The sequence below is a fragment of the Terrapene carolina genome, unplaced genomic scaffold (genome assembly GCF_002925995.2).
Source record: "Terrapene carolina triunguis isolate 2854851 unplaced genomic scaffold, T_m_triunguis-2.0 Scaffold51, whole genome shotgun sequence".
NCBI lineage: Eukaryota > Metazoa > Chordata > Testudines > Emydidae > Terrapene > Terrapene triunguis.
Genome location: NW_020664402.1, coordinates 646664 through 672689, shown reverse-complemented (window position 1 = coordinate 672689; position 26026 = coordinate 646664). Strand labels below are relative to the sequence as shown.

General features: G+C 47.3%; 1 protein-coding gene across 1 annotated transcript in view; it reads left to right on the top strand.

Annotated features, from left to right (window-relative positions):
- The window catches only part of LOC113407661 (2-oxoglutarate dehydrogenase, mitochondrial-like), a 105625-nt gene that overhangs the window by 29428 nt on the left and 50171 nt on the right, over window positions 1-26026 (top strand). Inside the window, exons 3-4 of the mRNA XM_026656915.1 lie at window positions 8056-8244; window positions 19773-19863. Coding sequence (XP_026512700.1) covers window positions 8056-8244; window positions 19773-19863 — 280 coding nt within the window. The remainder of the gene's footprint in view (window positions 1-8055; window positions 8245-19772; window positions 19864-26026) is intronic.

Here is a 26026-nt window from a genome sequence, read left to right as displayed (position 1 = left end):
TGCTTTGAATTTCGTTCATCAATGTGGTTTGCTGCAGAACTAAAACCGAACTCAAAACACAATGCCACCTCTGAGTTTAAGAAAACAATCTCTCTCTAATCACCAAATACAACTTTTAATTTGAATAAACAGTTGACTGTTGTAGACACAGAACTATTAGTCTGTAAGTATGTACATACACTCAACTTCATTCTTTTCTCCTGTTTGTGTTTTAAAACTTTCAAATATTTCCTTGTTCTGAAACACATTCTGATACAGATTTTCATTTTCTTCCTATTTTAGTGTGTCAGATCTTTAAACCATTATCTGCTAATAGCTTGAAATGTGTATGTGGTGGGTGTGAGATTCATCAGTACTTCAGAGCTTGCGTGCATACCTGTTTGTTTGTTTGTTTGTTTGTTTGTGTGTATCTTCTAGACTAACAAATTGCCTTACTTCAACAGGCATCTTTGCATATACCCACAGACTAATGTATTTTCCTAATAAAACAAGTTATTTTTCATATATTTGAATGATACAAAAGTAGGGTGAAAATCAGAAAAAAAGAATATTTTTTGTAAAACCTGGGAATTTTTCAATTAAAAATCAGTTTAAACTGAGAACGAAGGGCCTTAGCTATAAGTAAGGCTACAATTTTGTCACGGAGATCAGAGAAGTCACGGAATCCATGACTTCCAAAGACCTCTGTGACTTCGGCCAGTGGTGACTGGGAGCTGCAGGGTCCCACAGTGGCTGGGAGCTGCGGGGTACCCTGCCCGCCCACAGCAGAGCCTCCAAGCTGCTGCGGGGGGACCCTGGACTTCATCCCCCACAGATGGTGGGGGCCCCTGGAGCTCCCAGCTGGCCCTCGCAGCTGCTCAGCAGTTCCCCATTTTGTCATGAATACTTTTAGTAAAAGTCAGGGACAGGTCACTGGCTTCTGTGAATTTATTTTTTATTGTCCCTGACCTGTCTGTGAAATCTTAGCCTTAGCTATAAGTGACCATTGATGAACTTGTCAAGTTCAGAGGTGTGATGGAGGAGAATCAACCAGCATGTTTCAGGATGCATACTGACTCCAACCCAGGATAGCATAGCTTTTCTCCCCTCCCCAACCCCAAAAGAATGTAACACTGTGTGTTTAGGTGAGTTGCATTGGTTTCCCCATCTTCTGAATCATCAGGTGCTAGAAACTGGATGAGCGAGACTGGGGGGAGGGATAGCTCAGTGGTTTGAGCATTGGCCTGCTAAACCCAGGGTTGTGAGTTCAGTCCTTGATGGGGGCCATTCAGGGGTCTGGGGATTGGTCCTGCTCTGACCAGGGGGTTGGACTAGATGACCTCCTGATGTCCCTTCCAACCCTGATATTCTATGATTCTAAGAAACAGGATGGCACTGTTGCTGAAATGGGTTCCTTGTTAGTACTTCTGGTTGTCATTCAGCTTTAGCCCATCAAAGAGATATTTGTGGCTTATAAGTTTGATGGTAAATATAACTCCTTGTTGCAGGATTTATCTAAAAGACTGTTTTCGTGCTGAAAGACCTGTACGAGATGGAGAGAGAGTGTTATAGTTGAACAAAAAGATTCCTCATGTGGATGAGTGAAGAACTGAAATTCAGTGTGATCTCTGAAGGCTTTTCATTTTTGTTTATCATACCTCTAGCATTTGTTTGAACACAGTAATTTGTGGTGGTCTGTCACTGAACAGCTGTTGCTCAGTTAGGCAAGGAAAAGAACAGGTGGACAGGCTGGAGCACTGCTGGGCATTTGGTCCTGCGTATGATACACGGAGAGCAAAAGTTACTTTCTACATTTGCTTTGAGGAAGAAGCTACTGCTTTTGTGTGTTTTAAATGTTATAACCCTTGTTTTGCCTAGTGGATAAAGCAATGGACTGAGACTTGGGGTTCCTGTTCCCTGCTGGGTGACCTTGGGCAAGTCATATGAACTCTGTGCCTCAGTTCCCCCTTCTGTAAAATAGGGATAATGATGCTGACCTCCTTTGAGGTGCTTTAAGATCTATGATGAAAAAGCAATATCTAAGAGCTAATAATGTTAGAGTACCAGATCGGGGAAGGGGGGGTGTTTAAGTTGCTCATGTCCACCTATGTGGTTGTTCTCCTAACCTCTGAGCCCCTGAATGGGAAGATCAATTTGACATCCCATGTCTGAGACCCAGCAATTGGCAACTCCTCCTTAAACCTGACAAAAGCCAAAGCCACCAGAGTCTTCATCCTGCTCTGAGTCCCACATTTAAATCTGTCTTGAGAAATCTGGCAGCAGCACAGGATACTGTCAGCTGAGGAGGAAATCTCTTTGGTGCAGTCTCCCCATTTCTCAATCCCCTTCCCAGACCTTTCTTTGGTCTCGAAATTCAGGCTTTTCTAATCTGTAGGAAAGCAAAGCACAGAGGCAAACTCCCTCCCATCACAAGCAGCATTAATTATCTCTTCAGATTCTTAAACCACACCCACCATCATAATGTCTGAGCCACTGTGGTGTCTAAAAGAGTCCTGCAGCTTTCCACAGCACTGCTGTGATGAAGACCGGTATTGATTAAACGTGTTTGCTTTGTTTCAGAATCCTTGTACCTAGCACTGCTATGCCAAGTAGCTGTCAGACCAGAGTGAGGCTTATCAGGATAGGTATGGAGAATAGACATAGGTATTAGACTGCTAGAGTTCATCAGATTTGTACAGCACCATGGCTTTTAAATCCAAAGAAAAGAAATGGGTAGGGTATATGTTTCTGCTCAGTCAGCATTGCAGACCCAGGCTAGTGTGTGGCTAATTTGGTATTGTTCCACATTAGTTACTAGAAGTGTCAGAATGGGCACTGTGACACAAAGGGTTCCCCAGAAAAGCCTTGATTTAAGACTATTCCTCTGTCTCATAGCCCTACCTCCTTTTTACACTGGGTCCCTTTTTTGTGACCTGGCTAGTCTGATGCCTGATGAACATGATTAAAATACAGAGAGAACACTTTGGCACCAGGATCAATAAGTGATATTTTAAAAACCACAGCTTATTTTCCTGCATTATGACCTCTTTCTAAATTTATCACCTTGTGGAGCCATGTGAATGGTAGTCTGTAAATCAGAACTGCTGGAAATAGCTTCCCATTACCATGTGATCCGCCAACACTGCAGCAGCTCTGCTCTGAACACCAGTCCCTGGGAAAACCCCTGCTAGCAGAGAAGAGCCTATTCTGCTTTCTGCAGAGCCCGTGTGTGTGTGTGTGTGTTCTAGCTTTCAGTAGTACTCGCTATTTCCTGACACCTGTAAACTCAGTTTTTTCTGACACTTGAACAGAAAAGGCACTGAAATGGATCTGAAGGCTGTCCTAGTCTTAGCCAAAATTATGTTCAATACTTTAAGTGCTGCGGTGGATAAGATGTACCCCTATAAAAGCTACTGCATGTTGTAGCAAGGTCTGCGTGGTAGCATTTCACATCTCCTTTTCGAACCTGACCTTTAGCGTTGCCCTCCTTTCTCTTCTTTCATTTGAGGATTAATTTCAAAGCTCTTCACAAACTTCTCACAAAGGCCCCATGTGCAGGGAGATACTATGTATGTTTCAGGGGTGAAGAGAGGAAATCACAGAGAAGGGAAGTGACTAGCCAGTGGTAACACAGCACGTCAGTGTAGTGTCAGCAAAGGGGCCCAGAACTCATGACTCCAGCACTGTAACCACGAGACTGTATTTTCTAAGAATAGCAAGAGCTGACATTACGGAACTATTTCTTAGTTATCAGAGGGGTAGCTGTGTTAGTCTGGATCTGTAAAAAGCAACAAAGAGTCCTGTGGCACCTTCTAGACTAACAGACGTATTGGAGCATAAGCTTTATCTTACAGGAGTTTCTTCCTTATAAACTTCTCATCCTTGTTAATACTGGTTCATAGACTTCAGGGCCAGAAGGGACCATTATGCACATGTAATCTGTTCAGTTTAGTGCTCCCAGTGTTGCTAACACCAGTTAACGTGGACAGGCCACCAGTTGCTGCACGTGTTTTTTTAACAGTGTGTTATGGCTAATCAATATGATGCTCAAAATGCTGGGAGCAGCCTGTCTACACTGCAGTGAAGTGGGCTGTGTTGGTACTGAATAGGCCATGTTGGGACAGCTGGATGGTAGGAATTTGAGCTTGTTGTGTGTAAACCAACGAAGGGCCATCCATTAAGACAAGCTTTTGGTCACTCCTCTGTAAAATACAGATATGCTTGCAATAACCTTGTGATACAGTCACCCTCAGCCATTAGTTTGGTTTTCTTTCTAGCGTAGGGTGTGAGGGCTAGCATTTGAAAATGCTGGTTGCCTTTAAAAGTAACAAAACCATTTGAACAGAAACTTGACAGTCTGAGCGGGGCAGAGAGCTGACACTAGAGGATGGGACCTCCTCTGACTTCTAGGTCACTGGTTCAAAGCACAGTAGTGACCAAAGCCCTCATGAATGGATGGCTCTTTGTTGGCTGTTGTAAAACAAGTTGACCTTCCTACCATGCAACTGTCCCAAATTGTACATGGCCTTATATCTAGATACCTATGTGGCCTACTTCCCTGCAGTATCTGAGTGCATCATTAGCAGCCTCCAAAGAGAGAACTAGGATTAGATGAGTCATGCAGGCCCATCTATCCCTTCACTCTTAGAGGTGCCCCACCAGGTCAAGATCGAGATACCTTCGCAGAGCAGCCTGTGTGAGGCAGCTTGAATGACTGCTGCTTGCAGTTCATCTGTATAGAGCTGGGAGCTGGGAACTCCAGAGTTCTTCTCCCATTCCTGCCTCTGAATTGCTGTTTGGCCTTGGCCAAGTGGTGTGCGGATCTGCTTTCTTGAGGTGCTCTGCACCCAAAAAATCAGACTCTTACCCTCAGGACTCCGTTTCCTCATCTGTAAAATGGGGGCAGTGCTTATCTGCCGCCTTCACTGGAGCAGGATTGAGGATCAATGAGCTAATGTGTGTGCTCAGAGCTGTCTGCAGTGGTGGTGTAGCTGTGTCAATTCCAGGATACTAGAGAGACAAGGTGGGTGAAGTAAAATCTTTTATTGGAGCAACTTCGGTTGGTGAAAGAGACAAGCTTTTGAGCTATAGAGTTCTTCAAAAACTTGTCTCTTTCATCAACAGAAGTTGCTCCAATAAAAGATTTTACCTCACTAACTTTGTGGTTAGTACTGTCTCTCCACCACACTCCCACATCCAGAGCTTTTAGGGGGGCAGGGGAGCTGAAGTGGGGGATGACTTAAAATTCCTCCCTCCCGCCAGGTTTTGAACCTTAAATCCGTAAAGAACGGGTTAAATGTAGTAAACTTCATTCCAATCTCTACCCCGTGCATGGAAATATCCTCCTGAGTGCTTTGGCTCTACCATTCATTCCTTCTATACGCCTGCTACTTCCATGTTACTCACAAGTGAATTGTCCTATTGAAAATATATATATGTGCATATAGTTTATAAGCTCATATCAGAGTATAGTAATCGTGTAACCTTATTACTGTAACCCTTCTCCTTTCTCATGCTAATTCTATCTGGTGTGTTGTATGGTCTCTCATTTTGTCACAGATCTTAAGTACTCTTGGGGCAGGGACCTTGTCAATGCCATCTCTTGCCCTCTCCACTTTCTGTGAATTGTACACACAATTACCTTAAATATGTTGTGGAGGGGGGATTTGTCCCAGTCATGCAATGTGTGCCATTCATGTGGAGCTGTGTTGGGAAAAAAAAATCTATGAATTCATTAATTGCTAAATGTTAGCAAGTCTGCATTGTTAATGTTTAAAATCTTAAATTGTGTGCTTGGCCTCTAGGGTGGGGCATGGTCATGAGGCAGCTGTGTGTGTCTTCCTCCCCCAACGCCTTAAAATTCATCACTGTTGGCTGCCACGAAGGTAACAAGAGTGTAGACTAGTCTCTAGAGTAAAGAGGTTCTGTTATCTCTGGGTTTGGCTCTGGTGTGACTGCCACTGGAATACTGTGTCCAGTTCTGGTGTCAAAATTCAGGGATGTTGATCAATTGGAGAGGGTTTGGAGAAGAGCCATGAGAATTATTAAAGGATTGGAAAACCTGCCTTGGACTGAAAGAGTCAAAGAACTCAATCTCTTTAGCTTAACAAAGAGAAGGTTAAGAGGTGACTTAAGCGGTCTGTAAGCACTTGCATGGGGAACAGAAATTGGATAATAGAGGTGTGACAGGTTGGGCACCCTGGGATGTCACCTGGTGTGCTGAGCTGACTATTCTCCCAGCCTGGGCCCCCTTTTTACCTGGTCTTGCTGGGCTGGGTTCCCCAGCCTTTTCCAGCCCAGTGCACAGGCAGGGCCACACCCACCTGCACAGAGAGACAGAGATCCGCTCTGAGAAGGCTCAGCTTAAGGGGCTTGCCACAGAACCCAGATGTCCACCACCCCTTGGAGTACAAACTCAAAATAATATGAAATTCGCCTCTTCTCTCAATGGGGAGGAGGGTATGCACAACTTCTCTCCCCCCCCCGCGCCCCAGTTAGAAATCACATAAATTGGGTTATATTGTAAACTAGAAATAAATGTATTAACTATAACAGGTATATTTTAAGTAGTTAAGGAGGTAGCAGACAGAACAAGGCAGATTATGAAGAAAATAAACCAGAGCATGCAAACTAAGCTTAATACACTAAAGAAACTGGTTACATGTAAGTTCTGATTCTAATAATCTTCACAGGCCAGACGCCCTTCCAGCCTGGGTCCAGTTCTTCCCCCAGTTCAGTCTTAGTTGTTTCCTGCATTCATCTTGGGTGGGGTAGCAGGGTAGAACTCACAACCTGGATTACCTTGCTCCCCACGTCTTTTGTTTCCTAGTGTGACCCCTGTCCCCCAGCTTCTCGTGGAAAAGTACAGAATTCGAGATGGGTTCCAGTGTCAGGTAACATGGACACGTGTCTCTGTAGCGCCCCTGTAGCCATTCTTCACAGGCTGACCCACCCATTCACAGGAAGACTAAGCTCTTTTACAGTCCATTGTCTCTTGCTGATGGGCCATCACGGGCATTTTCATTGTTGTACCTGAAGTGTTAGCAGGGGGCGTCACTCAAAGTAACACAGTTGAAATATAGATACGTAGTCAATATTTCTAATTTCAGAGACAGACATGATACGTGCATACAAATAGGATAATCCTATTCAGTAAATCATCACCTATCCAATGATACCTTACAAGGCCCATCTTGCTTAAAGTACATCTTAGTTATGTCATATTCCTATCACAAGCATATTTTCATAAAGAATATGGAGTATAATGTCACGAGGGCTCTTCAATGTGGCAGGGAAAAAGTATAACAGAATCCAATGGCTGAAAGTTGAAGCTAGACAAATTCTAACTGGAAATAAGGCACACATTTTTAACAATCAGGGTAATTGCTCGTTGGAACAACTTGCCAACAATTGTGGTGGATTCTGCTTCAATGGAAAATTTGTAAATCAAGTTTGGATGTCTTTCTAAAAGATATGCTCTGGTTCATGCACAGCAATTGGACTTGCAGCAGGAATTAATTCAGGACAGTCGTATGGCCTGTTTTATGCAGGGGATCAGACTACAGTACCACAATGATGCCTTCTGGCCGTCAAATCTGACTCTCCGGCTGCTGTCAGTGTGTTTAGCTGTGTGAAATGGCAACTGTGAATAAGTGGGAGATTTTAGGCTAGTGGGAGCCTGTCTACACTTGAAACACTACAGTGGCACAGCTGCAGCTGTGCTGCTATAGCTCTTTAGTGTAGACACTACCCATGCCGGCAGGAGGGGGTTCTCCTGTTGGTGTAGTTAGGGCATCTCTTCCCTCTCCTCTGACCCCCCAAGAGGAAGTAGCTAAGTTGATAGAAGAATTTTTCCAGAAACCTAGCCCTGTCTACACCAGAGGTTAGGTTGGCTTAACTAATCATTAAGGGGTGTGTTGATTTTTCATACCCCTGAGCGATGTAGCTGGGTCGACCTAACTTTTGAATGTAGATCAGTCCTAATGCTAGTGTAGACAAGGTCTGGGATGGAGTTTAATGCTTTTGAATTTTTGGGCAATGGATCTATCACTCTGCTCTTTCCTTTTGTCTCCTTAGTCATGGGACATATTCTTTCGCAATGCCAATGCTGGAGCTGCTCCAGGTACTGCTTACCAAAGCCCCCCTCCACTGAGCACCAGCCTGTCTGCACTGACGCAAGCACAGTCCCTGGTTCAAGCACAGCCGAATGTAGATAAACTAGTGGACGACCATCTTGCAGTGCAATCTCTTATCAGGGCATATCAGGTAAGAACACTTTTTTGTGTGGTGGTGGTGAATGGATACCAGTCTTCAGTTCAGGATTTGCTCCTTTTTAAAGACACGGGGACTGATTCTTGACTGCCAGCAGCTTGTATAGTCATTGCCACTTGCCTTGCACTGGTGTCAATGCCTCCTAGACAAAGGGCAGCGTAATGAAGAATCAGCCCTGTTACTATTCAGGTTGTTGCCTGAAGTCACATGCAGAATTTTGGTGACTGGGTAAGCAAACTGCATGCTGTGTCACTTTTCTGAACTACCGGTGGAACTAAACCGTTTACCCTGGGGTGCTGGAAACATGGTTCTGGCTGTTCTGTGTTGTATTTACATGGTAAGTATAGCTTAAGAATGTTTCCTTGCTGTTCTGTGTGTAAAATCTACCTAATTTTAACTGCAAGCCACTGATCTATTGGGAGGATGCATTAGCTGACACTTCCTAGATAATAGGAGAGCCAAAACCATTGTTACCCAAATAAAGTGATTATTACAGCTAAGCTGGTTATTAACCCCATCCCATCAACTGCAAAACAAGAGACATACCTTTGCCCACCCCTGTCTGTTGGTGGATAATTAGTTTCTAGAATTAACTTCTTAACAATAATGCTTCTCCCACTTCATTCCTAGCTTAAAACGTGCTGCTGTGCAACAACTCTGTCTCCAGTGTTCCAACACACTTCCAGGATTAATCCCTGATATCCTAAAATAAAAATGCAGGATACATTTCTCATCTGCAGTTAGGAAGAGGCCATGCTGTCGCTGGCTACTTAAATACATTTAAATATGCTGGCTGAAACATTCGGATCAATACAAAGCTTGATGCCAAAAATCAACCCATCAAGGGGAGCAGGCGTCCTTTCTTGGAGAGAACATCTATAAACTATGGAATCTACGCTGCTTCTGATTTCCTTGCAGAGGCTGTTTTTTCTCAAGATGCTCTTAAATTTACCCTTTTTTTGTGGTTTAGTGGTTTCCTATGCTGCTGCTGAGGGTGGTTCATATATTTTTAATTGCTCTCCACTTTGTCAGGCCTGTGATCTTTATTGTGGACAAGTCTCTCACGATTTATACACTTCAAAAAGAAAGTAATCTCATCTGATCATCCCCTCAACGCCACACACATTGTACCATCCCCTTTATTAGCGGCCCCGTAGCAGGTTTGCAAAACTGCTAATTACCATTCAGAACTCTTTATTCTTAACTCATGGCTCACCATCTCTCAGCTGCTGTCTGGTGCTGCTGCTAAGGAAGAGCTCCCATGAGAAGTTGGGATCACTCCAGGCATTGTAGGGGTGTTATCATATTTGGAATTGTTGCCTAAGAAACTGGGTCAAGCCTATACTTTCATAAAGGCTAGGTTTGTTTTCCCAGCCCTTGAATGCAAACCTTGTTACCTGAACTGTCTCCCCACTGGGAGAGCTGAAATGAGCTCCGTTAATACAGCTGTTGTTCCAGCAGGATCGCTGTTGAGCAACATTGTGGTGCCTCTGCTTCTACCCCTCCTGCTGCAGAGCTGTGTCTCCTCTGCAGGACTCTAGGCCTTGCATGCTCATGGAACAAGAGGTCAAGTTTGCAGTATTTAGCTCATACCCTGCTTGGTAATGCATAGGCACTGGTTCTAGGCCAAAAGTCAGGCCGTCGCTCAAGGTCAAGTTGAAATCTGCTGTAGATGGTCTTGGATCTCATCTCTGATTGTATGGCAGAATCATCCACTTCACTCTACTTCCCTCAGTACCAATGCTAATTTGTTAGCAGCTAAACCCAATGTCTGCCCATTCTTGGTTTGTAGAATAAGCAGGCAAACCAACGAGAAAAATACTTGGATTTTAGTTGTGTATACGTAGTCCAGCCTGAGGTTATTGTGAGTTTTGTTTTTGTTTTGTTTTCTAAATCCAATTACTGGTAAATATCAAATCCCCATTTTTCCTTTTCTCTCCCTGCCACAGCCTTTGAAATGGCAGAATAAGAGTGTCCACACACTGAGTTATACTGGTATAACTATTCTAGTAAAGTAGTGCCAGGATATCTTTTCCATGTAAAGAAGCCCTTAAAGAAAGGACTACAGAGCCTGGCAGATAAAGCAGATGTTTGTGACATATGGCCTCTTTAAAAGCACCAGGCAATTACCATCTTAAAAACTGGATTGAACTGGAATATCTCCAAATTAATTATAGGGGAAGAAGAAACTGCTGAGTTTCATAGTGGCAGGAATGGTGGTTTCTTCTTGGAGTGATTTGCTCATGTGTATTCCACAGTAGGTGTGCGTGCTCGCCACATGCACCAGTGCCAGAAGTTTTTCCCCTAGCAGTACCCGTGGTGGGGAGCACCCCCAGCGACCCCTGGAGGTGCGCCTCTCCCCACCCTCAGTTCCTTCTTGCCGCCAGTGAAGGTGTGTTGGAACTGCTTAGCTCCAGCCTTGCTGCAGCTTGTCCCCAGAACTGTTCGTTCAGCAGTTCCTGTAGTCAGTTTAGTTTTCAGTGAAGTTTAGTTAGTTAATGAGCCTGGGCCAGGGCATGCCCCGGGATTTAAGTCGTGCGGCTCTTATAGGCATTCTATGCCAAGGAGTGACCCAACACAGACTGTCTGCGCTGCTTGGGAGAAACCCAGATCAGCGAAAGGTGCAAGATCTGCAAGTCATTCAAGCCCTGGACCAAAAAGGAAAGGGACATTAGACTCTGGGCTATCCTGATGGAGTCGGTGCTGGCCCCGACCGCGGCACGCTGCTCTGATCCGGTATCCGGCATCGCAGCGTTAGTACACGGAGACCCTCCGGTATCTTCGACTAGTCGCTACCGCTCCCCTTCCACGGGGCATGCCAACAGGACCAGAAAGACTCCCTCTTCGCAACGGCACCGAGTGACGTCTGGGACAGAGGCAAGGCCCATGTCGGGTAGTCCTCGGTCCCCATCGGGCCCTAGGCCTCCGACTCATGCGGAGTGGAGTAGCCCGGCTCCTTGGGAGCAGGCCTCTCTGGATGTCCGGATGCCATCTACGCCCGAAGCCCTCCAGGCGGCTAAGGACGTCGTGTCCATGCCGGTGCTGGGAGCACCACCGATGTCGGCCCCATGCTCCAGAGGCAAGGTGCCGCTGGGGTCGCCGCCGGCCCGGTCTCGGTCGAGGGAATGTTCCCAACACCACTCACCGCCCAGTGACGGTTCAGGGCTCAGTCCATGTGGATCGCCCTCGACGCCGGCTAGACTGTCTGGATAGGTGCCATCCAATCAGGACTCCCGGCACCACTCGTCTTCACGGAGCGAGCACAGACGGGACTGCGGCGGACGTCGCCAACGGTCCTCGTCTCGAAGGCAGTACTGCAGTCGGTCGTGGCATGACCATCGACGCCGTTCCGGCTCGGAATCCCTCTCAAAGTCTCCGCCAAGGCACCGTAGCTCCGGGCGTCGATCGCCGGCTCCTCGCCATCGCGGGTCCACCTGTCAAGACTGCTCGCGGAGCAGCTACTACCGTCAGTGCCGTTCTCCCACCTCGAGGTCACGGTCCCGTGGTCGACATAGATCCCGGCACCGCTGCCACTCCTGGTCCGGAGGCAGCAGCGTGTCGTACACCAGCCCTACCTCCGCTCACAGTCGCCCGTCTACAGGCCAGGCTAGCCAGCCTGATCGGCCGGCCCTGCCGATGCCTCAGCAAGTGCAGTGGCACCATGCGTCGTGGCCAGCCCAGTGGTACCAGTGGGCACCCTGGCCTCCGGCGCAGCCCACAGTGGGGGCACTCTCGGTGGCTGGGGCATCAGAAGCTCTATCGGCCTCCATCCCTAAACCGCCAAGGAAAGAGTCGATGGGACCCACTTCCTCGGTGCCGTGCCTGGAGTCTGACCAGGTGGTGGATCCTCTGGTGCCAGCCGACACCCAAAGCACCACACCGGCCTCCTCGCCCTGTCTGGAGGAGCTCATTGTGGCCCTGCCCCCCTCCATCCCGCAGAAGGACTACCGGGCCCATCAAGAATTACTAAAAAGGGTGGCAGCGAGCCTCCATCTCCAGGCAGAGGAAATGGAGGAGCCCTTGGACACTCTGTTCAATGTTCTGTCCCCCTTGGCACCAGCCATGGTGGCCTTGCCGCTCCACGAAGAGATGGCGAGAATTTCAAGTGCCCTGTGGCAAACACCAGCCTTGTTGGCGCCCATCTCTAAGAAGGCGGAGCGCAAGTACTTTGTACCCACTAAAGGGCACGAGTATTTGTATACCCACCCATACCTTGGTGGTCGAGTCGGTCAACCACAGGGAGTGACGGACAGCCAGCACTGACCCCAAAGAACAAAGACTCTTGGAGGCTGGATGCTTTTGGGAGAAATATTTATTCGTTGTCAAGCTTCCAGCTGAGAGTAGCAAACCATCAGGCTCTCCTGGGTCGCTAGGACTTTAATCTCTGGGGATCCCTCCCCAAGTTCGAGGACTCCCTCCGGGAGCGCGATAGAAAGGAGTTTAAGGCGCTCATGGAGGAAGGGGCAGCTGCCACAAGGGCGTCTCTGCAGGCCGCTTCGGATGCAGCGGACACGGCCGCACTGTCCATGGCCTCAGCGGTGTCCATGAGATGGGCATCCTGGCTTCTGCTCTCTGGGCTATCCAGCGAAGTGCAGTCATGGATGCAGGATCTCCTTTTGACTGGGAAGGGGCTGTTCGCAGAGGAAACGGACACAAGGTTGCATGAACGAGGCCCAGGGTCTGGAGGGTCGCGCGGGAGTCTATGTCCCTGCTCTGGCAAAACCCAAGTTCAAGCCACAGCAGGCTCTCGCCCAGGCCGCCCTCCCAAAATACGAGGCCGCCCATAATAAGCAATGGGACTATAAGAAACACCCGCAAAGACAATACTGGCCTGCCCCCCAGCCTGGGTCCTCTAAGGGCAAGCAGGTGGGTAAAAGGCAGTTTTGATGGGACGCTCGGTGGTACCCTGCTAGTTTTCTGCAGGGATCCACCCCCAATAAAGCTCCTTTTTTCCAATCGGTTGTGTGCGTTCCGGAATGGTCACGGTTCACCTCGGATCGTTGGGTCCTCAACACCATCTCCCGAGGTTACACCCTCCAGTTTACCTCCGACCCGCCCAACCGCCCCACTTGAGGGACCCATCTCACGAGGCTCTGCTCGAGCAGGAGGTCGGGAGGCTCCTGGAACTAGGAGTGATAGAAGCGGTGCCCAAGTTGTTCCTGGGCAAGGGGTATTACTCCGGGTATGTCCTTATCCCGAAGGCCAAAGGGGGGCTCAGACCCATACTGGACCTGCAAGGTCTGAACCAGTACTTGGTAAAACTCAAGTTTGACATGGTTTTCCTGGCCTCCATCATCCCCTCCCTGGATCCCGGGGATCGGTATGCAGCCCTCGATCTACAGACTTTTTCACTAGGAGGGTGGTGAAGCACTGTAATGGGTTACCTAGGGAGGTGGTGGAATCTCCTTCCTTAGAGGTTTTTAAGGTCAGGCTTGACAAAGCCCTGGCTGGGATGATTTAGTTGGGAATTGGTCCTGCTTTGAGCAGGGGGTTGGACTAGATGACCTCCTGAGGTCCCTTCCAACCCTATGATTCTATGACGCCTACTTCCACATCCATATATTCGAGGGGCACAGGCGCTTCCTCCGTTTTGTGGTGGGACAGAATCCCTACCAATTCACGATCCTCCCATTTGGTCTGTCCACTGCCCCCAGGATCTTTACAAAGTGCATGTCAGTAGTAGTGGCCTACCTCAGGGTCCAGATATTCCCCTATCTGGACGACTGGCTGGTCAAGGGCACCTCCCGCTTGCAGATGAGGGATCATGTGGCACTCCTCCTGTCCACATGCACCGCCCTGGGCCTATTGGTAAACAACACCAAGTCCACGTTAGTCCCGGTCCAATGCATAGAGTTTATTGGGGCGCTCCTGGATGCAGCGTTGGCCAGGACCTCTCTCCTCTTCTCCTCCCCTCCCCTCCCCCCAACAGGTTCGAGAACCTGAAAGGGCTCATCGACTCGATCGTAAGGTTCCCGGTGACGACAGCCAGGTCCTGCCTACAGCTGCTAGTTCACGTGTCAACGTGCACGTATGTGGTCTGCCATGCCAGGCTCAGGATCAGGCCCCTCCGACTCTGGCTGGCCTCGCAGTTCTCCCAAGCCACGGACAGGTTGGACAAGGTCCTTACCGTGCCGAACTCGGTGACCGCCTCCCTACGGTGGTGGTCTACACCGAGCAACATGCTCCAGGGGGTCCCTTTCAGGGGCAGGGCCCCGTCCATGGAGCTGGTGTCCGATGCATCGGACCTTGGCTGGGGAGCCCACGTGGGGAATTTTCAGACCCAAGGCCTGTGGTCTCCGCAAGACCTGACCCATCACATAAACGTCAAGGAACTCAGGGCGGTGCGGCTGGCGTGTGTGGCCTTCCGCTTGCACCTGAAGGGCAAGGTAGTCAGGGTTCTCACAGACAACATAGCCTTGATGTTCTATATCAACAGGCATGGCAGGGCCCGATCCTCTGCCCTCTGCCACGAAGCCTTCAGTCTGTGGGACTTCTGTATAACCCACGACATCCACCTAAAAGCCTTTCACCTACCGGGCACCCGGAACGTAAGGGCGGATCGCTTGAGCAGGGGCTTTTCCTCTCAGCACGAGTGGTCCCTACACCCAGAAGTGGCCCTCCAGCTTTTCCGGAGGTGGGGAACTCCCCAGGTGGACCGATTCGCGACCCGACAGAACCGACGATTCCCCCAGTTCTGCTCCAGGGGGAGCTTGGGGAGGGGCGCTATCTCTGATGCCTTTATCCTGCCCTGGTCTGGCCAACTCCTATATGCCTTCCTCCCCGTTCCCACTGATCAGCAGGGTCCTAGAGAAAATAAAGACGGACAAGGCCAGGGTCGTCCTCATTGCCCCGGCATGGCCCAGGCAGCACTGGTACGGGACCCTCTTGGGCCTTGTGGTGGCTCTGCCGTGGCCGTTGCCACTGTGCCCGGACCTGCTCTCTCGGGACCGGGGCTGTCTCCTCCACCCCAACCTGGTAGCTCTTCATCTCACGGTGTGGCAGCTGAGTGGCTAGGTGGTGAGGAGAGGACATGCTCAGCTCTGGTTCAGCATGTCGTCCTTGAGATTAGATGGCCCTCCACTCACCGCTCCTACATGGCGAAGTCGTCTCGTTTTGCTAGGTGGGTGACAGACCAAGGTGTATCCCGAACGGCTGCCCCGATCCAGTTTACCCTCGATTACCTCCTCCGCCTGAGGGCCCAGGGCCTGGCGCCCTTGTCAGTCAGGGTGCATCTGGCAGCCGTATTGGCTTTCCATCCCCCGGTGCAAGGACACACTGCGTTCTCCCATGCTATGACCAGCTGGTTCCTGAAGGGTTTGGACCAGCTTTACCCATATTCTAAGCCCCTGGTCCCGCAATGGGACCTGAATCTGGTGCTGGCTCGGCTTACGGGGCCCCCGTTTGAGCCACTGGCCATGTGTTCCTGGTCTCACTTCTCCTGGAAGGTGGCCTTCCTGGTTGCTATCACGTCAGCCAGGCGGGTCTCGGAGCTCAGGGCCCTGACCTCAGAGCCGCCGTATACTGTGTTTCATAAGGACATGGTCCGGCTCGGCCCACACCCCGCGTTCCTCCCGACGATGGTCTCCGCCTACCACATGGATCAGGACATTTTTTCTACCAGTCCTTTGCCCCAAACCCCACGCGACGAATGAGGAACGCCACCTCCACACGCTCGATGTGAGGCGAGCTCTGGCTTTCTACCTCGAGCGAACCAAGCCATTCAGAAAGTCCTTGGAGCTGTTTGTTGCCTCAGCTGAGCGCACGAGAGGCCAGCCAATTTCCACTCAGCGGCTGGGCAACTTGATCACTTCATGCATCCGCTCCTGTTATCAGCTGGCGGGTGTTCCCCCGCTGCCTATTGTTAGGGCACACTTGATGTGGGCGCAGGCCTCGTCGGCTGCCTTCGTGGCCCACGTCCCTATTCAGGACATTTGTAGGGCCACAACGTGGTCTTCGGTTCACACGTTTACCTCGCACTATGCGATAGTCTCCCAATCCAGGGATGACGCTGGGTTCGGCAGGGCGCGGTACTCCATCCCGAGAACTTGTGAACTCCTACCCACCTCCAGCAGATACAGCTTGGAATCACCTACTGTAGAATACACATGAGCAATCACTCGAAGAAGAAAAGGCAGTTACCTTTTCCGTAACTGATGTTCTTTGAGATGTGTTGCTCATGTCTATTCCACATCCCGCCCTCCTTCCCCGGTGCTGGAGTTGTCTGGCAAGAAGGAACTGAGGGTGGGGGGGAACGTGCAGCTCCCCTTATACTGCACCAGGCAGGGGCCACTCCAGGGTTCGCGGGGGGTGCTTCCCTCCCCCCCCCTCCCGGGTACTGCTAGGGGAAAAACTTCTGGCACTGGTGCACTTGGCGAGCATGCACGCCTACTGTGGAATAGACATGAGCAACACATCTCAAAGAACACCAGTTACGGAAAGGGTAACTGCCTTTTACTTTCTAATCATACCGGTAGTTATGCGTCTGATTAATTTTTGTAACGGCTGGTAGAGGCTTGTTTTGAGGCAGGAAAACAATCTGCCTTTGTATGATTATAATGAAGGAAATAGGCATATGCCACCCACTCAGGTGGAATTCCATACCTTGCTGCTTTCATGGCTGCCTACACAGTTCAGCATGTTTGCACTGCAGAGCTGCTTTGTATTAAATCTAGGAGATAAAAGAAACTAATTTCTTCCAGTTCCCCCACACATTCAGGGATTTGGGACTTGGGTTAGAAACCAGACAACTATCAAATCCATCTCCTGGTGCTCTGAATTCTGAGCTGTTTGACAGCCATAACCAGCCAAGCTGACCCTCCTCTGTTCACAGTTACCAAAGAACAGGATTTCCAGCATTGGAACCCCAGATCCCTTGACATGCATGATTTGAGAAGCTGAACTGGTTGATCTAATGGATCTCTCCATCTTTCAATTACAGGACAATCCTCATGGATTATCACATGCCTAGTCAAAGGGTGGGGAGTGGGTCCCAGACTGGTGCAGGAGAACGTTTTTCTTATTCTAATCCAAGACTGTGGGGACTCATCAGCAATAACTCTGGAGAGGTCACGTGATGCAGGTGCTCAGCACTTTCTCAGTGAGTTCCCCTGATTTCAAGCACTAAATTCTGTCTCTTCAACGGATTAAACCACAGAAATCACTTCCTAAACCTCTCTGGGATCCTTTACAATACTAAGGCCTTGTCTATACAGCCAAGTTGTACCACTAACTATGCCAATATAACTAAAGCGGTACCACACCCCAGTTATATTCAGGAAAGGAAATAAGCTATACCACTGTAAGGTATTTTTATATCTGTATAACTGGGTCCACACTCGAGTGGGAGCTGCAGATATGGTATCCTAACTTGCAGCTCAGAGTGGAAGCTGATCAGGAAGGGAGTCAAAATGTCTGCAAAATCTAGAGGCCTGGTCACCAAGATCAGGCAACATACTGCCTTCAACTTGTAGTAAGCTTTCAGAAATCAAACTGTCTCTCCAGGCCCCCTAACTGAAACAGCAGGTCTGTTTCAAAATCAGCTGACACCAGTGGAATAAAGAACAGCAGTGTTTTAAGGCCCAAACAGTTAGATACACCCATCTGCAGCTTCTGGACAACAGCTTCCTAGCTGGAGGATAAAACTATAGATACTGAAAATAGAAGTTATTGACTCAAAGTTTCAGCAGCTGAGCAAGCAGTTGGTGGGAATGACCCCAGTGGTTTCTGAGGGAAGAACTCATAACTCATCAGCAGGAAACTGTTTGGCATGAGACTTATTCAAAAAAACTAAATTCTGATCTGGCACAACATCTCTCATTGTGGGGTTGGGTCTCTCTGCACGTGTGAGCAATATCCAGATCAGAACCCTCAGTAACATTTTCCTGAGTTTGAGTGATATCTTCCCACGCTTTTCTGATATCAGAAGCAGAACTCCCGAAGCTGTTTCTGAAGAATACCTAACAACAATTCACACAAGTAGAAAACAGCCCAAAGTCTGTAATAGACCAGAGGTGGACTGAGAAACATCCTTTATCAAACCAATGTCTGCACAGCCTTTAGAATTCTCTCTGTTTGGGTGTCTATACTGTGCTCCTCGCTGCGGTATCTGGGTGCCCATACTTATTCCTTAACAGCCTAAAGCTCTTTAGAAAGATGAGCTCCGAACCTGACTTGTAATATTGGCCTTTGATGGGTAACACCCTGCTTAGTTTGGAACGTGGTGTCAGTGGTAAGGGGGGGGGCTACGCTAGAATGAAAAAGACTAAACTATTTGAGACTCACCTTAGGACCATCCTCTGTGCTGGAAGCACTTTGCTATTTTTGTGCTTAAACTTGTTGAGTGGTTTAAGTCTTGTTCCTTGGTTCAAGGAACTGATGTATCTGCCCAACTTCAGTCTTGGAGCATTACCAGCTGCTCTTGTGCTCCCAATCCAACCCGCAACTCCTTCTCTTTTGAATTATTGTTGCAATGCAACAGGACTATATTCTCTGCACTAACTAGTCATTCACATTTAAGCCTGCCAGCCAACTTGGCATTGGTCTGACCACTGGGATTATTAACCTGGGAGCTGACTCTTAACGTGCTATGGTGCTTACAGGAAATAGTCATGGTTGAGTTCTTAAATTCTGGAAACTTGTACGATAACAAGTGCCTCTCCTGTACAGATCCAAGGTGGTGGTAGGTCTACTCTTTGCTTTGGGATCACTTCTCTGATCTCCGAGAATCTTTCAGCAGAGAAGAAAATCTTTGCTTTGCCTATATTGAATTTGACCCCCAATGTTACAAATTTCTTCACTGTAGAGAAGGTGTTCTGCTGCATTCATAACCATGTGAGCCTTCTGGGCTGCTATCTGGTGTTGAGCTGAGAAACTTCACACTGTAAATGTTGTTTAAATATGAAACCAGGACATCCTAGTGATCCAAGCAGAAACAAAATAAGAGCAACTTACCAAACCACACAACATACAATAAATCTACTTTCTTGTCTCCTTGCTACTGTGGGTTGAAAGGGAACCCTAGAATCTGATTGGGACCAGGAGGCTATTAATAATGTTTCTCTTAGGCATGTGTTCAGGTCATGCTTGTCAATCCCTTGACCTGTTATTTAGGAAATGCTTTCAGAAATTATCTGACAGAGCTCAAAAGTCCCTCTGCAGAACATGAAGACATAATCTCTTCCCCAAAGCGCTTACAGTCTAAGTAATATCCCCTCCACAGCTTACTTTGAACTGTAAAATTGAGTTAATAATGGCTAACGGGGGGGGGGGGGGGAAAGCAGGGGGGGGACGGAACGGAGCGGTGGAGGGAAGTTCCGGGGCCATGCTGATAAACTTTGTATATGGTGTATACTCCATGTTGCTCTTAAACAAAAGTTGTGATGTTTATGGGCAACTTTTTTATACATTATTACATGCAATGGATCCCTTTTGTACAGTGGCTTTGCAGAAAGGGTGGAATGTGAAAATGTGTATGTCTCTTTTAATGAACTTGTTTAATAACTGATCTGTGTTGTTGCTTCCAGGTCAGGGGTCACCACATTGCAAAGCTTGATCCTCTCGGCATTAGTTGTGTAAATTTTGATGATGCACCAGTAACTGTTTCTCCAAACGTCGGTGAGAATTACTCTGCAAATTAATTCGAATGTAATTTAACTTTTTTTATCCCTTCCCTTCCCCCCCCCCCCCCCTTTTTTGGTATCCACTTTCCTTTCCATTCCTGGCCCATTTCATAGATTCGAGGGCATCATGTAGCACAGCTCGACCCACTGGGAATCTTGGATGCAGATCTGGACTCGTGCGTTCCAGCTGATATTATCACATCCTCAGACAAACTGGGTGAGGGCTTTGAGAGCAGTTAGTGCCGCATTGCTTGCGCTCCTCTCTCACTTTCACAGCTTTGTTGTAGATAGAGCGCTTCACCAGGAAGAGGGGTCTTAAGTTTCCTTAGTAATGATCACGTTCTAAATTTGTATCTGGTGAAACATTGGCTTCACCAGACTAGCAGCAGCGCACCAGTTCTACTACTCCTTCTAGTTATCCTAGTGGACGTGTATTGTGCCATGTGGTAGATCTAGGAGCCATGTTATCTCTCGTCTCCTATCAACATTTGTTAATTTCACATTGCAGTTGTAAGTGGACTGACTAGTCCAGTGGTGCAAACAATTGCATTTCTGTGGAAATGTAAAGTGATAGGGGGAGACAGGTATCATGGAGATAGGTGTTCATGCTTCCTTTCCTTAGCATCCTTTGCTACTGGAATCCTCAAAGCGCACTGCTGCTTTCTCGCCAACAGGCTGCTACTGCTTCTGGGGGCCATGGTGGTAGCCCTCAGCAGGTTGGAGAAGACAGGAGCTTTGTTGGTATTCTCCATACAAGAATAGTGCAGTCAAAAAGAAATCTCTCTTGAATTACCCACAGTCATATGTCATGGTGCTAATTTTGTGACAATGCTGTTGCATTCCTTAGTTCCTTGGCTTGCTGTGGAACTTTAAAACAAGTTGAATGCACAGTTTCAACTCTGATCAATAATTGTCTGCTAGTGATCATGACAAGGAAGCTTTGGAATGTCTTCCCATATTAAGTAGAGAGGTCGAAAATACAGTGCTTTTGGTTGGAAGATGCATGTATGTTGCACAGATGACTGTGTGTTGTTCAGTACTTGAAATTCTGTCCCAAAGGCGCTGAAATTCCAGTACCTCATAACAGTCTCTAATTTTGATCTCTGTAGTATGCTGCCGTTCTTCTAGTCTAGATTATGGTGGCTGAGCCCTCTCTCAACTTGCTGGTGCTTTCCAGGGTTTATAAACCTGATTCTGTAAGCTCTCCTAAGCAGCATGCTTCTAACTTAGACTAGAGCAAGAGTAATGACCACTAACCCTGACATGGGTGAAACACCTTATCAGACTATATTGTGCATGTAAATGTATTTGATGATGTCTTGTCCAGCTACCGGTATAGGAACAGGAATATGCTGCTGGAATCTATTCAGGAGTGTGCAAGGGGAAATAATTTAAAAAATCAACTTGTTTGGCTTGGCTGAAGCATATAGGATTATTGAAGCAGTAGTTGCATTGTAGCTATGAAGGTCAGGTAATCCTGTCTACGATCATTTATTGTTCCTAGAGCTCTTGACATTTGGGTCCAATTTTGTATTCGGGTTTATCATTAGCCATTGTAGTCCAGTACAACTTTAAAACAAACAGTCTTAGCTGGTGCTGACTCCGTCAGGGAGCAGTAATGAGGGACTTGCTTTCAGACACCCAAATTCATCAAACACGGGAAAACCTTTCGCAATCTCAGCCCAATGTTCAGAAAATGCGTATCTAAATAGAGTTGTCTGGGTCTGTGCCCCAAAGACCAGTGAACTCTGGGTGGAGCTAGTTCTGTGGCTGGAATCGCTTCACATTGATGGCTTAGCCTGTCAGTTCTCAAGAGTCCAGATCCAGGAAAGAAAAGGAATGTTTAATCTGATGTCTGCTAACTGCATCACTGGAAACAGCTGATGAGCATTTAAAATCATTTGGTGGCTCTCATTCTAGTCCTCTGCCCATGTTTGTGGCAGCAAGGGGGGTAAAGGTGGTTTTGAGCCACATCTTGTGCTCCCTGGATTCTGAGATTGTGTGGCACCCTGCACAGCCCCTCATGTAAATTAGAACAGCCTTGTGCTGCTTTAATTTTAAGCTCTACTTCCTGTAAGCCCTGGAAAGCAAAGAGTAGTCATAGTGAGTGTGTTATGGCCATGACTCCAATGCACCCCCTACAGCTGGGGGGATGTCTGAGAGATGGGCCAGTGTAGACCCTTATACCAGGCTGTACACCAGCTGGGGAGGCCTCTGTGCTCGGTATTCTCATGAGGCTGTTTCTGCCCTCTGAGGCGACTTTTATGCTGCCAAAGTGGCCTAAAGGGGCATTAGTATAGGTGAGAATTGGGCCCCGTATCACAGCACTAAAAGGAAGAAACTTCTTGAGAACTAAATTAAATTTAACACTGAGCTGAGTACTGTTCTAATCTGGAAAATGCCTTGTGTTTAAAGGCATAGTAGGTTTCTGCCTCACAGGTTCAAGCAAATCTATTCATTTTAGATGCAAATCTGTGTTTTCTGTTGGGATTCTGCTCTTATTCTCAGCTCGCCAGCTTTGCAGTACTGACAGAAAACACATTTTAACTTGTTTAGTAACATTCTATTGATGATGTATGAGCTAGAATAGAGCTGGAGCGGAGCAGGCTGAAATCCATTAAGGGAGAAATTGAGGGCCAGCACAAAACCTACCTGTATGCACCAGTTTAAGACATATCCTGAGACTTTAAGTGGTGTGTAGACTATCTGCTGATTCTAGACTCTGACTAGACTTGGGGATGTATTAACATGTTTTCTAAACATAACACCCAAAGTCACCAGTTACTTTTGAAATCTTGATCTTAACATCTTTTTCCCCAATCTTTACTAAGATCAGTGTAAAAAGCTGCATAGGATTTTCAACATTAGCAGGGTTACTATTTACAGCATTTTTCTCATCCTGTCAAGGAAACAGTTGATACATGAATTTGAAAGGGAACTTGTCATTAAAAAGAAGATGGCTGTAAAATTCAGCCATGTGTGGAAAGATCCCTGATACGAGAAGTACAGCAGTACATCTGAGCATCCGGTTAAACACAGGTTGTTCTGCTTTGGCACAGTCCTCACCAGGATCAGAGTGTTTGCTTCATTAAATAAAAAGAATTTAAAACTGGATGTCTTCCCCAAATGGGCATTACAAGATCTAAAAGCAGGAACAGTGCTGCGGACAGTGGAAAGGCTGTAGGAACACCTGATGGGTCAACAAACACAAGAGAAAAGTAAGCACTAACACAGATGTCTGCTGAAGAGTTCCTGCATTCTGTCAAAATCTGTGTCAAGAGTAAAATCCTAACATTGTTAAAGAACAAGATAAGAAGCCAATAAGAATGTTGTAGAACTTTGTCTTTGAGTGTCCCTGCTGCAGTTAAAACTCATTGTGGAGGAATCTAATCTGTCAGGAAATTCTAAATGAAATTAGCTGGCTTAGTTGTGAGCAGATGTGCATCGGCTAAGACTCCAAAGGAAGAAATAGTCTTACTAACAGGTATAGTCTAGTTATGCTTGAGGGAACAGACTTTCAGAAGACCGCTGTGCCTAGCAGCTAAACTGGCATGTGTTTGAAAAGCTGTTCCCTTCATTTAGGAGCCAAAGGCCTTATCTAAACACACAAGATGTACTGTTTTAACTATGGCAATATAGTTAAGTACTTAAAACACAATACGCACAAATATGCAACCATGCTAGGGATTTTACTTGTATAACTAGATCAGTTTTAAAAAAATGCATCCCAAACCAACCTAGTTTATACCAGTACAAAATCTGTGGGTAGGCCAGACCTAAATGAGCATCTGGCCCCAAGTGCTTAACCTGGCAAGAATTTCAGTTCAGCTCTCTTTAGAAGAGATTAAAACCAGAGTGGTGAAGAGTAACCCAGGGAGACTTGTGAAGGATTTAGCGGTGCAAGGGAGGAAACTACATCTATAAAGCAAATGTCTAGGATTCCTTTCTACAGAGAGACTTTGACACTAGCTCTAACCAGAGGGCTGTGGAGTGGGGAAATATACTGTGCATTACTTGGTGTGTGGACCAAATGCTGTATTGAGATCAAATGTGGCTGCTCAGGCAGTGCAAGGCAGCTGGAAATGGGCTGCAACTGACCTGCAGAAATTTCCTCTGGTATAAGGGGGCTCTCTGCTGGCTCAGATGTGCTTGATCTGAGCCCCGTCTGCACCTGGCCCACCATCAGTGTAGCGAGGAGGGAAGGAGCATGCCAGAGCTCACTATGTTGGTTCCCTCACTGGTGCAGGCTGTGGGTTCCATTAAGGACCCGACATCTGTGGTGCAACTTAGAGCTGCTTATCGGCAGTTCCAGGTGGTGATGGTGCTGGAGGGTCTGGGAGCTGTAACTGGTCACCTAATGCTCCCTCCATTCTCTGGTGCTGACAGTGTAGGAGATAATCTGGCATAGCGTTTCTCTGTGCTGCCTTTTCCTTTGGCAGGGCAGTGTGGATTGTGTCTGACCCTGCCATGAAGTCATAATGCTGAATACAAGGCACTAATCACACCAACATCAGTGTGAAGTTACAAATGGGAGCAAGAGAAGAGTCAGAATGAACATCGTAACAGCTTTGGTGGGGCAGTTCCATCTCATTTGTTGAGATGAATCATAGAAATGAGGTCCCTTCCGGCTCTACAAGAAGTCATCTAGTCCATCCCCAGCACTGAGGCAGGTTTAAGTATATCTAGACCATCCCATCTACACTATGAATTTTGTTTAATTATGACTATCTGAAAGCTCTCCCCAGAACAAACGTCTCAAGGAGCTGGGCTATGCACAGTTCTTGTACGGATTTAACTTTTGGCTAGGGGTGTGATCTGTTTTACCAAAATAGGTGAATCATTGCAGACTTCAGAGAAGCAGGCCTGATGCCCAATGGAGGGCCTTCTGTAGCAGATGAGTTAATAGGAAAACAAAACTCAGCAATACTAGCTTGGAAACAAACTCTCTCTCATTTGTGATGAGAGCGCCCATAGGAAAATATTGGTGACAATGCCATAGGCAGGTACAGCAGAGGACACATCCAGTACATATATTTGTACTGCAAGTGCTGACCTGACCTTCTCTGGAGCACTTGGAATCCCATTAGATACGACTTTTATATGCGAGACTGAGTCAAACCCAGCTGCAAAATCCTACATCATCGGTAGGCAGTGTGTTGCTGGGATTTCCTTTTTTAACTGGTGACAATCTCCAGAGCCAGGAAAATGCGTCTGGATTGATGAGGATTTTGTTCTGATGTGGCACCATAGCCAAGCTAGTTCAGATCTTTGCCATCCTAAAAGCCATATGTGGCTGCTGAGTTCAATCTGAAACCAGTGGGTTTGAAGAGGTGCAAATTAACACACAGCCCTGGCCTATTGTATTAGATTTTGAAAAGGCAAGCTAAAAAGCTGTGGTACAGTCAGTGTTTTTAAAGCTTAAAAAAAAAAAGTGGTGACTGACAAAAAGATACAACTGATCTACCAGCTATGCAGCTTCGTTTACTCACTGTTCCCTAATTAGCCCCACCCCTTCGGGCTGCCACTGCCCAAGCAAGTAAACAAAGTTGCTTCATAAGAAATAGGACAAAACCAGATGTTTTTCAGATGCCAAAGAGCACAGTCAGAAAGCAATAATTTCCCCTTCTTCAGACTTCTCTGCTATAAACAGAGGAGTGGTGCTATAAACAGAGGAGAGGCACTAAAAACAGAATAATTCGCAAAATTATAGTATTGAAAACTGAGATTCAGGTTGGATGGATGTTGGCGCATGATATAATCTAGGGACAAGTAAAGAGGTTGCCTTGTTCTGCTATTCCAGGACATCCACAGCTGCCTAATCAAGAGCCAGGCTGGCATTTTGCCACAAGCCCCAGGAGTGTAGAGATGTAGAACTGTGGGGATTACAGGACCCAGAGTGCATTATACCACTTTGATCAGAGCAGTCCAGTCTCATTACACAGCTGGACTTTTAACCTCTAGAATAAAATTGAGGGCAACTGCTGAGCACCGTGGGCCATGTCTGGCCATGTAACCTGTCGGCTGCGTACTGGCCACCTCTGTTTTTACTGAGGTATCCCTCACTCCTCCTCTCTTTCAGGAGTGAGAATCTGTGAGCCTTATTCTGATCTCACTTACAGCTCTATGAATCACTGAAGTGGATGGGGGAGAGGAGAAGA